Source organism: Lytechinus pictus, chromosome 15 (assembly GCF_037042905.1).
Source record: "Lytechinus pictus isolate F3 Inbred chromosome 15, Lp3.0, whole genome shotgun sequence".
Lineage (NCBI taxonomy): Eukaryota > Metazoa > Echinodermata > Echinoidea > Temnopleuroida > Toxopneustidae > Lytechinus > Lytechinus pictus.
In genome coordinates, this window is record NC_087259.1 from 18,904,962 (window position 1) to 18,922,722 (window position 17,761).

General features: G+C 39.2%; 1 protein-coding gene across 1 annotated transcript in view; it reads right to left on the reverse strand.

Moving 5' to 3' along the window:
- Positions 1-1,655: 1,655 nt before the first annotated feature.
- Positions 1,656-17,761, reverse strand: part of LOC129277129 (PR domain zinc finger protein 12-like) — a 32,223-nt gene continuing 16,117 nt past the window's right edge. The window contains exons 2-6 of the mRNA XM_054913350.2: positions 12,861-13,033; positions 12,251-12,406; positions 11,508-11,619; positions 10,531-10,734; positions 1,656-2,428 (exon numbers count right to left, since the gene is read on the reverse strand). Coding sequence (XP_054769325.2) covers positions 2,223-2,428; positions 10,531-10,734; positions 11,508-11,619; positions 12,251-12,406; positions 12,861-13,033 — 851 coding nt within the window. The 3' untranslated portion in view covers positions 1,656-2,222. The remainder of the gene's footprint in view (positions 2,429-10,530; positions 10,735-11,507; positions 11,620-12,250; positions 12,407-12,860; positions 13,034-17,761) is intronic.

Here is a 17,761-nt window from a genome sequence, read left to right on the forward strand (position 1 = left end):
TAAAAATAGAAATGTTCCCAAAGTCTCTAACTTCATGTATGCGTAATGCAATGCTTATAAAACATACTAAATACTAGGCTCATCATGCACTTATTTCGAAGATTATTATATAGACAAGATAGATTTTTAAGTTGATTTTCAAAGACCACGGTGTTGAAATGGAATGTTCTGAATATCAGTCATAAATAGTAACATCATCATTTAAATAATTTCAGTTAGCATTCATTTCATTAACAAAATAAATAATATGTACAACATGTATGCATACAACATTAATTAATACAACATATTCAATATTTGTATTTGAATGGTATATGGGGAAATTCGGACCCTCTGGTAGGGCACACACCCAAATGAACCTCATCAAATGGGTTATGGGTTCGAATCTCGGTTCAGTAACATCAAAGAGTTCTAGCCTGGCGATCGGCACTTAATTGTATATAGGACTTGCTGCTAGAGCAGTTTTATTACTGAACCAGACATGGTAGCTCAGTGGTTGAGCACCCGCCTCATGAACGGGAGTTCTTGAGATCGATCCCCGGCCGAGTCATACGATGAACCTTTAGACTTAATTAAAAAAGGGAAACATGTTTTATACGGACTCCCCCCCCCCCCACACACACACCAAAATAAGAATACATATTCATAACATATGAAAAAAAAAAATATTAACAATGATAATAGTAATAATGAATAAATAAATTCATAAAAATGTACATATAAAATATATATTTAAAAAAAAAAAAAAAATCTTTAAGCCGACGAGTGAATGATTAAACGAATCAGGCAATGAATAAAAAAAGTATTTAAAAAATGTTGGAAAAGTCTATTTCTAAGGATATGGTTTTCTATTTGGTCACATGAATGTGGTAGGTGAATATTATGATGCAAGGTAGGGATAATTTATCTTTTTTGCTTCAATGCACAACATGACCAAAAAAATACTCCCCCCCCCCTCCCCAACCCAGAACTATAATTTGAGTTATGTGTGTGTGTGTGCGTTTAATATTGATGCTAACTATTAAGCTACATGAATATTTTCAGCCTGGTGGTTGAGTAGCTGGCCGGCAAGCAGTAGATGACAGGTTCGAATCCCACTGGTTCCAATTTTTTCTGACTTATGATTTTCATTTCAGATCGAGCGTGCGATCTTAAACACATAGGAGTAATGCCAAAAATTTGTTCTCAAATTATTATTACCTCATATTAAAGCCTCTTTATTTACTTCGAATATTTTTATAAGAAAATAATGTATTATGCAGGTGTAAAAAAACAATCTTCTTTAGAACTTTCTATTAATCATCATTTATGCTGAAAGAAAAATAATTTATTACGAATACTCATGCAGTTTCATCGTCGAAAATATAACAATTTTGAGCAAAAATAAATTACCTAGTTACTATTTACAATGAAATGCTCGCGCAACGAGTCGCAATGTATTTATTTAAACCTTATCAAGACCGTCAGGCTTCTTACTAGTTTTGTTTGTATCAGCCTCTACTGTACTATACTTTGGTGATCAAGTGAAAGCGACACTACCGTGTGTTGCTGCCCTCTACGTTCGTTGGTGAATCAATGCTTATAATAATAGGTAAAAATGAAGAGATCGATCCCAGACATAGCACTAATGTCATGGTCGTTGTTGTGAAAGGACATCGGGGGGGGGGGGGGGCGGAGTTGTCGCTCTACGACATACGGCGGATTCAAGAACACAGTAAATCCATTGAAAATGCGAGTCAAATGACAAAGGACAGCTGGGAGGTCTTTGTCGAAAATTGGTGAACCGGTGCAGCAGTTTCGTCCCAAGTTTCGGAGCTGAGGAAAAATTACAAAATGTCGTTTGTCCAGAATCAAGGACGAAACTGCTGTTTCGACAAAGACTTCTTGGTTGTTCTATGTCATGAAGGGCATTTGACAATACACTTTCTATGTTCTTGAACCGTCCGTACATCGCGGAGCAAAAAATTACCCAGTGTTCCAGAATGTTTCTCATTTTTTAGTGGGCAGCGGTGTATTTGTTCTTCGAGATACAGCTTCTGAATTGTGTGGGATTTGGTGGCTCATCAGGGAGTGGAGGGTATATGGGCTTGGAACTGGTCTTGGTAGAGTTAGGCTTTGTTTAGTCCCTCGGCCTTCTATCGGGAAGGAACATTTACGTCGGTGAAGCGATCCGGATGCGACCATGAACGTTTCTTGTTTCTCCGATTTACGGTGGAAACTCGTCAAACCTTACCAGGCTCGGCCGGTTTGTAGGCGGGTACGGTGTGGGGTACGGGTTGGAGTGGGGGCCGCTGGATGGCCATGGGCATGGTCGTGATCGTCGAACTCGAGTTTGGGGGTCGATGACGTGCGCTCTTTTGATGGGCTCGTAATCCGGCGAGCTGCGAGTAGGCACTGTGGCAAACGTTACATCGGTAGGGCTTCTCACCTGAAGAACGAAAGCAAACAACAAGAGAGGAAAGAGAATGGTTAAATAAACATGTTTAATGATAATATTGGTTTTACAAAATGGAACTACGTAAGTTTCAAAATAAAAAGTTCCAAATCTCATCCTCTCCATCGATACAATGTAATATTTCAATAATTAAATCGTTAAGTCGCCAGGGCCTGCGATGAGTAAAAAAAAATGCGTATATGAGAACCATTTTAGCCATTGCACATACACCATAATTTCATTTCATTTAGTCTCGTTAATTTCCATTTACAATATGTTTTGTTCCATACATCTTCGCCCTCGCCGCAATGGTTCAAAATCGGATGAAAAATAAGAAAGTTATGACATTTTAAAGTTTCGCTTATTTTTCACAAAATAGTTATATGCACAATTTAGTCACAAGCAAATGAGAGAATCGATGATGTCCCTCACTCATTATTTATTTTGGTTTTTATTGTGTGAATTATACAATATTTCAATTTTTACAGATTTGACAATAAGGACCAACTTGACTGAACCATAGTAGTTCCACATGTTCAGGGCAAAATAAAACATTGTTTCACAGGACAATGAGGAGAAAATTAGAATATTTTATATTTCATATAATAAATACAAAAGAAAAAGTGAGTGAGTGTTGTCATCAGTTCCCTCATTTGCATACCGACCGGGATGTGCATTTAACTATTTTGTAAAATTAAACAAAAGTTTAAAATGTTATAACTTTCTTCTTTTACATCCGATTTTGATGAAATTTTCAGTGTTGTGCTTGTTGGATTTTTTTCTTTTTATTCAAACCAATTTGTTATTTGGGATGTACTTGTCCTTAAACGTGAAGTGAACCCATTGCGCAGCGAGGTCATTCACTTGCTGTTAATGAATGATCAGGCCCTTATAATTCACGAATTTTTCTTTACTGTGAATCTAAAAATGACGTGAATCTCTTTCTTTGTTGTTCAGGCCCAATTGTTATAAATGAATAACAATACTTGGAATCCAGTACACATATACATGATGCTATGTCTGACAATCCTCTGGCAGGCTTCCAAGAGCAACGTTTGTTAAGAGAGCGAATACAAGATTGAATAGGTTAGTATTGGAAACCGTTCTGTCCTGAATGTATACGCAACTTGCTGTGCCGTCTAGCGAGATATGCGTGTTTGCAAGAAATTAACTTTGGTTGGTTATACAGTGTGCAAAACAGACGCCGAGCATGTAAGTTGTCGATTTACCAAGATTTTGTAATATTACACATAATTATTTATACAAAAAAATTGCCTAAAAATACTAATCATTAAATAATCATTAAAAATAAAAGTATGCGTTTCTTTTTATCATCCTAAATTATTGAAGAAATGACAGGGGTCGGATCAGTATTCTAGGAAGCTTTCATGGAGCGTATTGTCAGTGACTTTCAGTGACAAAATCAACTCTCGGCCAATCACATGCAAGGATTTCCGTATCTTATAACAGCTTTCTAATGGAATCCCTGATAAATCAATTCGTGAAACGTTCACCAGCATGGTGATCTATTGTGTGTACTTTCATACGGAAAATGAGATTCACAATGGTGGTTTGAGGCTAGCTAGGCTAATTGAATTTGATGCAAAAGTTCAGCAAGTGGCTCCTTGACCTAATATTTTTTTGTTTCCTAAGTAGAACAAGAGTTAATCTTGTAATATGTCAAACATTGGATGGCGTGTGTCACGAAGGGGTATAGCTTTACACGGATCTGAAGAGGGACATTACAGAATGAAAAACTAACGAAGTCGGAAGAGCTTGTGGCGTGTTTTTGGCGGGATAACAGACGAATCTTGAAGAGCAGTTTTCTTTCTTGACTCTTGCTCCCATTTTGGATTGTATTCTCAGATTTCTTGGGATACGTTTCTCGCGAGTCAGCCCGTCAATCTGCCACAAGTTGTTGAACCAATGTTGCCGGGGAAAGAACGGATGAAAACCATGTCACTCTTCAAAGCGTTTGTCAATTGACATGCAGCGAACAAACTGGTATGATATGGCCCGCGAGCGCTATGCCCTAGATGTCCCAGATTTCCTTTTATGTTCTTCACTCAACTTGCGTTTCATATACACGATCGTCAACCCGCAGAAATCGTGCACGCTTTTTAATGAAACCCTCCCCAAATTCCATTTTCCTTTGAAAGAAATCCACTCGTGAAACGAAAGAAAAGGGCAAATGCCAGTGTTTTGTCAATTTGTGATTATCGCTAGTTGCAATCAAAACAATATCCTTTTCTCTCTTTCTTTTCTCCCCAAACTATTTTCTCTTTGTGAAAACGTAATATTTCCTTCTCGCCAATTCTATATTATTCCATTTTGGTGGTCATCCCTGCGACTGGCCCGTTGGCCGCAGGGTGTTGGTATTGTTAGAAGAAGAATAGAGGGTATTATCGGGAGCAACCCATCCGTTACTCATCGCAATGGATAGGGGTACGATAGAGACCCCCTCTCTCCCCTCTCACGTGCATAGGATGGGGGTAATTGGCCTAGTGGAGGGTCACTGTGCATGTGTTTGACCACTCTTTCAGAGTTTCATTTTCTCTTCGATTGGGCCGATATAGGGTGATGCGGTTCTGAATTATCATTTCTGCAATTCTTATCTTCTATTATCCAAAGCAGACGAAATCGGATACAAGTCACGTATACGCATGCACAAAGTACAGTTTCTCAGTTGATTGTAGTTTATGACATCATTATCGACTGATACTGCTATGACATTTTGATGTATTTCCTTACTATTCTTTTGAGGAATGCTTTTCAAAAATAAATTTTATTAAGTAATCCTTTGGATAACATTCATCAATGAATCAACCACGCGATCAGTCAGTCAATCCATATGTCAAACATTTATTATCTATCAAAAGGCTTATTATCTATCAAAAGGCTTATGTTTTAATTAAATGAATAAATAACAAAGATAAATCGAATCAAATTTTATATTAATCAAACTATTTATCCATCTATCTATTTATCTATCGAACTATCAACCCATGAATACTTGTAATGTTGCATATACATTAGAGAGGTCGACATTATTTCAAAAGCATGAAAATGGTAAATGGTTAAGGGTGTCCAAAAGTGAAAAACAAACAAACAAACAATGGTATCTGATAAAGGGACAAAATGAATAACCATACGGATCTTATGTCCTCCTTATGAGACGAGGAATGGTTTTGATTTTCTGGGGGCGGGGGGCTGACCATGACAAAAGTCACAATCAGATTGTGGGGGTATTTTTTTCGTTTCTGTATACGTTTATTTTCTCTGGCCACTCATCCCGACCAAGAGCACATGGGCCAGCTCCCCTACCACCCCCCCCCCAAACAAAATATATATATATATACATCTCGCATCTATAACGCGGCGCAAATCAAACATCAAAATGTAACCCTAACAAATTATGTTTGAGTAGCATGAAAAAAAAATGACATTACAAAGTAAACAAATTTGATGATGCGGGGGGGGGGGGGGCTGCGGTTCGTTGATGATCGATGCTTCTTTTATCATTCTGTATATGAAAAAAACAATGACAGCGGAGAACAATCATTGACATAATAACATCGGCACGGTTTTCGTCACATTTCTATAATAGCAGGGAGTAATAAAACAAACTTTAATGGAAAGAAAGGACGGATAAAACGTGGCGGGTCATTTCCCTGCAACCTGCAAGGGATAAAACAAGAGATGGTGTGAAAAAGAATCAACGGGCTGCACGCCTCTGTCCGCAACAGGTCCGTATTCAAATCGGTCAGTGACAAATAGAAAGCCGTCCGCGTCGGTGCATTTGAGCAACATTATCCCCTCAACACTTTCAACAAGAAAATGCCTAATCGTTGTGTATAGGGTTAATAAATGCCACTCTTTTTTTTTCTCTCTCTCTATCTTGCATTTTTTGTTCGTTTTGTTCCGATGTCCAGCCTTCCCTTTGCAAGGTCGAATCCGCCCGAGGAGTGTGTGGTATTGTTTCTCGGCGGCAGCTCGGACCGTTGCTAGGCCGGCGCATGCCGTTGAAAATGGACGGAGCACTCGCTTAGCATGCAACTTTATCTATGGGGTGCAGCTTTTTAAAACCTCGTTAGGCGTTCATTAGTTCCTCGTGAAAGCCAACAGGAGAATGTGATATTCCTTTATTTTCCCTCTCTTTCTCGATTTTGTTTTTAAATATAAGATTCATCAATTTGCACACCAGTTGCTTTACGCGTGTATTTGCACCTGAATTTCGACAATTTGTATTTAAGAAGAGGAAGGCCTATATTTGTTTATGGATTTTAAGGAGTTATTAAACGTGTAAAGATATTAAGTAGGCCTAACGTTAAGGGAGAAGTGAGATAAAGTACATATAACCACATCGTAAATGAGATTTTAAAAAAATAAATAGAAATGTAATAGAACTCCTTAATAAGATACTTTTTGGTTGTCTAAAAACATTTCGCGGAGTCAAACGAGATAAAGAGAAATATTTAAAGACAGATGGATTATAGCTTATTGTGAACCATCAATAAAATCTGAAGAAAATCTACACAATAACAATCAAAGATTTAACCTTAACCCTAACCTCTAACCCTAAGGTCTATATGTATATGCCTGTTAAAAATACGATAAATCTTTAGTTAGTATATATACTGTTTACATTTTGGCGCGTGGCTATACGCAGTCCATAACATTTCATTCAGCAAGAAAAGGGGTGATCATCATGATCATGGAAAAGAAGTAAACATATGTTTTCTTCCATGCATGGATGATAGCCTATCATTATTCTCGCAAAATGTAAACTTTAATTTTGACCGATCAACTATCACCATTATAATACAAGTTATAGATCTCACCCATCACAATTCATAATCACAGGAGCAGAATCAATAATAGTATCATAGGATGGAGGACCCCATTGACCTCCTATGTACCTAAATAGATGGGAGGACCCCACAAATTAGCCAAATGATTAGTTTTCTCTTTAAGATCGTCTTAAATACCCTTCGGCCCATTTTTAAGCTAGGTGTACCTAAGGTTTGCGGACAGTCGGTAGGAGCTTGCGCCGAAAAGCCCCGGGGTTAATACGCCGCGTGCCGTAAGAAAACCCGTGTCCTCTATGTGGATTATACTGGAGGCTCCCTACCACTTAAAATGAAGAGGACGCTTGTTCGCATCTCTTTATTTTCTCGTTTTTTTTATATTCTGTTCTTCACTGAAATGTAGATACCGTTGACTGGCTTCTTCCAACATATTCATGGTCTTCATTGACCAGTGCGTGTTTCTCCGGATTGTTCGTATTCTATAAAACTGTAGACGTCTTTACTAAATAATGATATCAAAATAGGGCATTTTATCACTTCGGAGACGCTTTCTATCACGCAGAGAATCTATTGTCAAAAGTCCTTCATAACAAAGCAGTCTTTGTCGAAGATCAATGAATCAAAAGGGCAGTGACGTCCTGGACTCTGGACGAACGATATATTTGCAATTATTTGTCCGGTCCGAATCTTAAGACGATGAACTCTCCCGGTCCACTATCTTTCGACATTATCCTCTAATCTGTCCATAGTGATTTAACGGTCATGATCAATAGATTCTGAATGTTGCAGAAAGCGTCTGAGAAAGTGGATGCTAAGATACGTTAATAATAGAATCGCGATCAGAGTATTTTAGCTAGTAATCCTGAGAGTATAATGATAAGGGGGGGGGGGGAGTGGATTACTGAACCATTTTTAAAAAATTCGTTTAAAGGGTATTCCACTTTGAAACAACAATCAATCCATGTACTGCGCGAATTTGGGAAATTATGTAAAAATAGAGAGAGAAAGAGAATAAACATGGACATGCAGGAGGGAAAAAAAGAAATATGATAGAAGATGGGCAAGGATGGGGATAAAGGGAAGACGTAAACATATAGAGAGAGTGACAAAATACATAAAAACAACAACACCCCCTCCCGCCGATAAATCATGCTTTGTGATTCCGGGGGTCAGTTGAGAAAGGATATGGCCAATACTTTGAGCGAATCACAGTTTGGCCTTATAGTAGTCTGCAACCCATATTCCGTTCGCTGACATGGCTGAGTGGTTCGTTCGCCCAGTGTCCGCAACTCACATCTCGTTGCTGATTGGTTCGTTCTGTCTATCTTATCCAAGTCGCTGATTGGTTCGTTCTGTCTCTCTTATCCAAGTCGCTGATTGGTTCGTTCTGTCTCTTGTGTCCCAGTCGCTGATTGGTTCGTTCTGTCTCTCGTATCCAATTTGCTGATTGGTTTGTTCTGTTCCTGCGCACCACGGTTGCTGATTGGTCCATTCTGTCTGAAGCTTGTATTCCAGCTCCTGATTGGTTCGTTCTGCGTAGAGCACTAATCACGTGGCGTTTCGGAGTTGACACTCTCGATCTCCAGCAGTTCAACTCCTCTTAGCCAATTTCACACGCAGGTTTTATATGAACAAATTAACAAAATAATGTCGATATGTATTATAGTTTTCCTTCCAAACAAAAATGTCGATAAAAGAACACTTCGTGCCTTATTTTTTTTACATACGCCGTTCAATAAGCTAGCGGTCAGTCATCATCTCGATGATGGCCTACTTTCGTTTTGACACTGCCATAAGAAGAGCCTCCTAAATTATGGCAATTTTTAATGCTTGAATTAATCCCAATACACACAGCACTGCTGCATATTATTTTCTATTATCCTGTAATGTGTGTGTTTTATGCTATGACCCGTGGTAATAATGATGGACAGATATAGTGGGGTTTTTAAGGCTTAGAAGTCGGAGCAGGTCAAATCTTGAGATTGCCAGGAGTAAAGGACGCATTAATTAGTGATTTTAGGGAGAGATCCAGTCAATAAGGAAGTTCTGAAAAACTGGAACGTGTTGATAATATGACACCTGCTATAAAGAAAAACGATTGCAATATGGAAACGCTGGGAGTGGCGCTGGAGGGCTGGGCGGCCAGCACCGGGCTGGCGTTCACCCACTCTCCGGTGGAAAGCCCCTCACTTTAAATTCGCAGCTGTCTGATTTTTAGACTGAGATGTAAGTGCAAAATATGAAGAAGGGGAGAGGCGGAGGGAGAGTGAGAGTTAGCGAAACAAACCTCGTTCTGATCGCGATCGGGCGTATTCCCCTTACTTTATATACCGACAATCCGGGCTCAAGGGGATTTTTAAATAGTCATAAACGAGTGATTTTCTCTCCATTATCCTCTCCCGCAATCATAAATTACCAACGGTACATAGGAGAAACTCGCCCCAGGAGTTTCGGGGCATACGAGAGGCTTGAGAGTACGTTGATCCGGCCAATGAATTATCGGATAATGCCTTCTTCTATAATAACTACGTCAAGTGCGCGTTTTACTCCCTTTCCTCTCAATAACTCTTTTCCATTAGATTTCCATTCTCGACATTCTGCGCCTCAAAATTGATTTAGGTTATTCAATATCAACGATAACTCTTCTAACTTCAAATTATAAAGTCACAAGTAGAACGAATATTCCGATGATAAAATTAGAAATCAAAATACAGTAATTTATAAGAATGGCAGGATAAATAAAAAATCACGAATTCACGAATAAACTTTTAGTTGGGCAGTGTTTGGAAGCTTCGTCCAAAAGAATACAGATTTTGTCTAGCACCTATGAGACAGAGTCACCCCCTGCCCCCGCCGCTCGGAAATGACGAAAAATAAAAGACTAAAATCGCCGCGCCTGGTCATGAGGTAAAGCTTTTCAAAATATTTAAAGGGATGAGTAACAACGTTCAACTTTCCAAACGGTATATTAAAAAAAAAATTAAGCATGTCGAGTATATCGTTGGGTCCACTTCCCACTTCAAGTTGATAATTTCCTTATTAATTGTGGCTAATATTACATTTTGAAAACAAGAGAGTCTCCACCTGACCATTTTGGCTAGTAAAAGTCAAAGCGATTTTTAAACTTGGCTTTGGCAAAGACGCGTTAGTCTCCGAGTTTGTCTTCTCGCGTTAGACGACAGGCCTCTACGATGCATTTGATGTGCGAAAGATATACAAATTCGAAGGGAATCGCAAACTGAAAGGAAAAATCTTAGAATGAATACAAAAATATTGTATATTACTCACCTGTGTGGAGCCTCGTGTGATTTCTTAGCGTTGAAGACTGGCTAAACCGACGATGACAAAACTTGCACATGAAAGGTTTCTCTAGCGTATGAATGCGCATGTGCGAGCGAAGGTTGCTACGAGAGTTGAAGCCACGCCTACAAACTACACAATGAAGACGGCTTTGAGGAGTGGGTGTGGTCTGCAGATCACTTACGGTGTCTTCTGTATAGGGTGTGGGTTAATAAAAAGGTGTAAAGAACGAATAAAAGATACATAGATATAGAGGACATTTGCCCCCAAGCCAAGTTGAACTTTAGTAGCAGTAATAACTTGGAAGTCATGGGAATTGTGTATGCATTGTTAAGAGACAAGGGTTTTTTTCCCCAGAGTATAAATATAATATCTAATTTTACAAATTTTGTTTGATTTTTACACATTGTACATTTTTCATCCATATAATATTTTAAACAAATATGAGCATGTCCATTTTTGGCTAAATATTTTGGTGATATTAACCAAAACTGTTTAGAACATGTAGAACGTAATTACAATATTTGATATGAAATAATTGAATAAATTATATCACCCCTCCCTCCCTCTACCTTTCTCTGTCTCTTTCTACTTCGCCCACTATCTCCTATAGCTCTTTTATTCCCCCACACTCCCTCTTTCTTCTTTCATTTGCCCCTTTATGACTGATATATGATGTTCTTCTTAATCTACATAGCCATCCCTTCTTTATGTGCTCTTCGCACTCTAACCCAAGTTTACTTGTTACACCCAATTTATCTTTCCCTTTTGTTTTAATTTGCCCCTATATGTTTACCTCCTCCTTTTCATCGTAACCTACACCATGTCTCCTTATCATCCGCTCTTAACCCACTGCGGATTGCTGCCCCTCCCGGTGCGAAGTTCACACCCCTACCCTCCCTCTATACACCCCTCCACCAGCACCATCGATCACCATTAATACCCCCTTTTCTTTGACATAGTACCTGTTGAGATCTTTGTTCGCTGCTCTTGAATCACGGGGCCACAGGGGATGCCTAAAAAGAGGTCAAATGATGACCCGTAGTAGACCAACAACTCCTGATCTGGGGGAATGGTCTAGACAAAAAAAAGAGAAAGAAACCGGGAAGAATAAGAGAAGTTAGAGGTAATGAGCTTATGAAAGATTAACATGAACTATAAAAACCTAAACAAAAAAGGTGTCACCATTCATTCCATGGTGACGCGGTGTGGTACTGGGGCGCCCACCAATCCATATTGCGGGAACATATTTTCCCCGGATATTTTCTAACTGAATTGAAGTAATATTAAACCTCCTTTGAAAATCAAAGTCGGTTTGAAGTCGTGAGCGATCGCAATTCATAAACCAGTCTGACGTCACTTAGAGGTTCAGTTCAACGTCCACAAAAACTTGAAATCCCGTTGTAATCTCAAATTTCACAAAAAATCGTTACAATGCATTTGTACATAATACTTCAAATATTCCAAAAAGCGAAAAAATTACCCCAAATTATATTTTTATGACGTTTTAACCAGGTTTGGATGCTATTCAGACAGTATATATTTTGCTACTTGGCTCCCCACTTAACAAATCTTAAGCACATTTAGAGTTCCGAGCACTGAATCGATCGTTATGATTAATTAACACCATGTACCGACACACTGTCCCCAGAAGTTTAATGTTGAATGAACAATACCAGGACAGAAAACCACTGACACCACTTCTCACCTTGATTGCACGGTAGTAGATTTCAGAACCCATTTGGAAGACTTCGAGATTTTGTTCCTGGTCGTTTCGCGCGCAATTTACGTGTGACATCCAAGTCTGCGTGGCTTCCTCGGACGCGTCGACGAAGTGGATGAGTCTACCTTCATCATCGAAAACCTGGAAAGGGGGAGTAATAAATTAAACAAGATTCTGAAGATGTTCTCAAGGGTAGATGTTTTTTTTACTTTCATTAAATTACCAATTTGTGAGAGTGTCAACGAGTACCAACTCGGCGCCCTGTAATCCGTAGGTTTTGTTTTTTATAATTTATTTATATTTTTGTAGAAACGTTAGTAAAATGGAATCCCTGAAATTCTTGAATTGAAGGAAATTTTTAACCAATGCGTAGAAAAGTAATCTGAACTGATCTTAAGGCGGGACTAACGATTATAGTAATTCTGCCATTATAATGATTATAGGAACTACTATGGGCAAATGGCTCGACTGTCATTCAATATCAAGATTAAATAGAAGTTAACAGCATGATTGGCAAAGTTACCATAACCGGAAGTGTTTATGAAATTCAGACTTGGACCAGCTAAACCAGTCTAAACTAGGACAGCTTAATTACCTCCCACATGAACCTGTTGTCCCTGTCTGTAGGGATATCCTGCGGCCTGACGATACGGCCCGAGTAGGGTCCCATCTCTGTACCCTCCTTGATCCAGTCTGTTGAAAAGACCCCTAGGACTACTCCGGGTAGGGAGGACGGGCACAGGGTGACTTGAGGGGGCATCGGTAGACCTGAAGTCAAAAAATGAAAGATGGTCCCATGACGGTGTGATTGATCAAACAAAGTAAATTGATATAATTTTTTACGTTTTGTTGAGAGCAGTCGTTTTAATGACCCCTTCACGGGCCAAAGTGATATATACCAGTCATTATACATGTTACACCACTCGACTTCTGGCTTACGTCGTGGTATTCAAGATTCCCTCGAACCGTCCAAACTCGCCAAATTTGGGGATGGCTAAACTGGCATTATTGATCGATATTTTTTTTTAATTAGATACCAAAGGAAGATTAAATGCTTGCATCGAATAAAGTTGTGACTATGATCGCAGTGATGATAACGTAGATGACGACGACGAGTGTTATATTTTCATATTGTATGAACTATATTCTTGAACCCCATGATGCTCAAGTAAGGGGAAAAAACGAGAAATTATAGCTCCTGTGCCTTCTGTCTGCAAGTCTTTCTCAGTCAATCTTCTCTATCCTTCCTTTTCACCTTCTCCTCCCCAATATGGCCAGGTTACGTATGTCTATAACTGACAGAAGTCTATGACTCGAACTTGAGCAGTTCTTGCATATAGTCGCTAGAATGTTTGTAATGAATAATTCGTGTACCTGTCGCGTAAAGCTCTCCATTTCACTAAAAAAATGGGACATAAGTCCCCCAATTCCCTATGCTCTCTCTCCCTTGCTCTGCGATTGAGCCAGAAAGTGTCAAGATGGACAGAATGGTAGATACACGTAAAGAGAGAGAGAGATGGGGAGGGGATCCCGTGATTGACATGTTTTAGGTTTCTAATTGGCTTTCATGGAGATGTCCACACGATGGCCATTCAAAGTGCACTCCCTTTTGTTGTCTTTATTCGTGTGGCCCATGACGGGACGTCCAGACCGGGCGTCCAGAGCACAGGCATGACAGGTCAGTCGTAGGACCTTCACTCAAAGTTAAGGTCACGGATGATCAGGGATTTCATGAGTTTGATCAAGAACAAGTAACGATCATACTGGCGCGTGGCCCGGGTCCATTGAGGTACGCCCCGAGGTGTTTGGTCGGAACTCCCAAGGGGCAATACAGCGGCCATCGCTTTCCCATTGATGCACGCAGCTTTCTGGAATTGATCACATTCAACATTTACATGGAAGGGGGTGAATTTGAAGGGTGAAATTAATGTTTTGGACCAATGAATTTCAAAAGTATTAAGAGCATTTATTTTCTTAGAGTAACGGGTATTAAATGGGAAAGAAGGATATAAGAGTAACTGAGAGAAGGAGACATGGTAGAAAAGACAAGATGCGCAAAAGTACAAGAACGTGTCTATCTTGAGTAAATAATTCTCGATTTATCAGTTATTTAAAGGTAACCAAAACCCCAAGAGAGTAAATTAGAGGAACAAATTAAAACAAGTTTCGTCAAAATCGGTTAAGAAATAAGTAAGTTATGGACGTTTAAAAAGTCTTGTTGTACTTTCTATGGGAATCCTCAAGCATGCTTCAGAATATCGAATTTTGTTGACAACCGTTCATTTGTTTTAAACACAAATTTTTTGATTTTCCCCATTATCTTTCAAATTGCATATTGCCTCCTTCTGAGCATAAAAAATTGCTACCTCCGTGTATTTGTTCTGTTAAATCGGCACTCTTGTTCATGTCTGTGTTCTCAATACAGGGATGTTCCCATCCTTTCTAGTATTGTCCATCGGTTGATGGAACTGCGAGCGAGCAGTGTGAACAACGCCAATTCAAACTTCACGGTTTAACGATTAATGTACTTGGGACCAAGTACAAGTAGGGCTCGAAGTCGGTCAGGGTCGCCCCAAGGGCACGATTTACTCCCAAAACCGCCATGTCAAGTGCTGCAGACATTCCAAATGCATATACCATCCATCATGGCGCAACCTGATACAACAAGCCTGTTGATAGGAGAAAGAAACGGAGAATAAGTCTTGTAGACAAACTTTGGTTGGTCAATCTGTCACTACCACTGTCCAGCTGGTGGTCTGAGACTGACTGCCCCTCCGACCGACCAGCGGGCCGGTATGGTACAAGATTGGGAGGTGGTCGGTGGTTTTGCTCCTATGGAAAAAATAAGCTGCGCTCAATTCGTTTTATCATATTATTTGACTGAGAGGAATTTCTTTCAAAATTTGCTTCAGAGGAAGGTCATTAAACATTTCGTGGACTTGAAAATCGGGTTATACGTTTGCATTGATTAACAAAAGAAGCATATTCGTTGAATGAAAAGAGTAGCCTACAAATGGATGAAAAATTTGAAAACTTGGACTTGAAAATTGAGTTATACGTTTTCATAGATTAACAAAAGAAGTGGCATGGTGGCTCAGTGGTAGAGCGTCCACCTCATGAACGGGAGGTCGTGGGTTCGATCCTCGGCCGAGTCATACCAAAGTCTTATAAAAATGGGACCTTCTGCCTTCTTGCGAGACGCTCAGCATTTAGATTGGAGAAGGGTAAAAATAAAATATTATATTATGCAGGGCCCGCTGGTAGAGCAGTTTCCTAACTGAAGTGGCTACCCTGCAGGGTAAATAAAACGTTATTATCTATTATTATTATTATAAGTATTTTCGTTGACTGCAAAGAGTAGCCTACAAAATGGATGAAAAATGGGAAAATCAGACTACGTTGTTCTTAAATATTGATAAAGAATAGTATGCCACCAAAATAGATGATCATTTGGTTCTTTCAAGGTCCTTATGTTAGGGTGGGAACCTTAGAAACACTCATAATACTGTAATAAGATTCCCATCATGTGGAAAGAGATAGGAAGGAATCATAATATACCATATACTTTTCTAGAAAAAATGCTTGAATTGCAATGAATACCATTAGTTTTGAATGAAAAATGGTTTGGACAAAAGGCGTTGCCTGGGCTCTGGAGAGTACTTAAAACGTTGTTATGCAAAATTAATTGACGATTAGACAATGTTAGAGTATTGGGGTTGATCAACAGTCGAGCCACTCGAATCTGACAGGTTAAAAGCCAGACTCTGAGGGAAGAGACCGGATAGGCGGATGGGGTGCAGCTGATGGGGGTGTCCTGAGAAAACACGCAGCTGATTGCAGCATGTGGGACTGGGCTCAGATGGCGTACATTCTTGGGCAGTCGGCGGGGTCGGAGGAGGAGAGGGAAGTGGAAGGAGAAAGAGAATGGCAAGGTAGATAGAGGTAGGGGAAAAGATGGAAATTGGACTAAAGTAAAAATTGGATGACGATGGCATGAAAAACATGACAGCAAAGAATCACCATGTTCATAACCATACATGAAAGAGTAGATCAGGAGGAAGGGATGGCATAACGACAAGAGAAGCACGGGTTAAGTTTGAAGAGAAAGAGAGAGGGGGTAGACAGAGAGAGTATGAGTGAGAGGGACAATTGGTTGGAGAAAGGGGACGTTGTGAACATGGACATATGAATAGAAGAAAATAAGATGAACAGAAGAATGAAAGAAAAAAGAAAGATAGAGTAAGGGCTGTAGGCTAGATAGCAGGGTACGGCCTGGTAAAGTATACAGAAAAGTGGGCGTGGCAGAAACGGAAACAAAAGCAATCCCCTTTGTGTGAGAAAAGGAAACGACAAAATCCATGGCCCCATTTTAGAACTATGTCTCGCTCAAGGAATACTTGTTTACTGGCACGGAACTGATGCATAAAGTCATAAATATATCGACAATTACAGGCATAAAAAATTGCCTTCAACTTTTTACAATTACAGACCCATAGCTCGTGCAATTCGTTGAATTGTTCCGCAAAATTCAATTGCTCTTTTCTTGTAAGCACTTACTATAGCAGTAATTACTATATGATTTAAAGTATATTACATGATTTTAACCTCATTCTACCTTTTAAAACAATCCTTCATTTATTATATATTTATCAAGTACCATCACTTCTTGTATTCTAGACTACCAAACATGATTTAGTGTCTCGACACAATGCGGGCACTGTGAAATATTATTTAAGACACCCATGCTCTCTTAAAGAAATAAACATGAATTAAATTATCATCAGGTGTTAATATCAGCATTGGTCTATTAATCACTAATCATAAAAAATAACTATACCGGGGGAGCGTTTCATCAATATTTTCATCCGACAAGTTGTCAGATCTGACATCTTTCCATGATTATGATTGGCTGAGGAGCACTGTTCCTATGGTAACTGTCTGATAAAATGGAACTTGTCGGATAAAACGTCCGACAAGTTCTTTCATGAAATGCCCCCCAGATAACTTATTTCTCCTGGGGGTGTTTCACAAAGATTTAAGTATGACTTAAGTCGCACTTAAATGCCTACGCGTACATGATATGGAACGCGCGATCTTATTGATAGACACGCAGTAGTGCACTTCCTCATGACACGATCTGACCAATGCGGTCAAGCCTTTCATACCGTACGCAACTTGGTATTTAAGTGCGACTCTAAGTCATACTTAAATCTTTGTGAAACACCCCCTGATGTGCAGATAAGGGTCCTAGTTAAAGGAGCATCTTTTTACTTACAAAATTGCGAAAGAATATACTCTCAAAATAGCAATTATAGTTGGGCCTTCTTAAAAATAATAACGACAATGTTATTACTTTTATTGGAAACCACCACTTTTTTATACTTAAAGTTGAAAAAGTTGAAGTGCTTATTGAGTTTTTATCGAAAATTGCTTGGTGATTATTTTTATCATGATCACCGAAAAACAGGGTTGTAAATCTTCCACAAGTTTCCCACG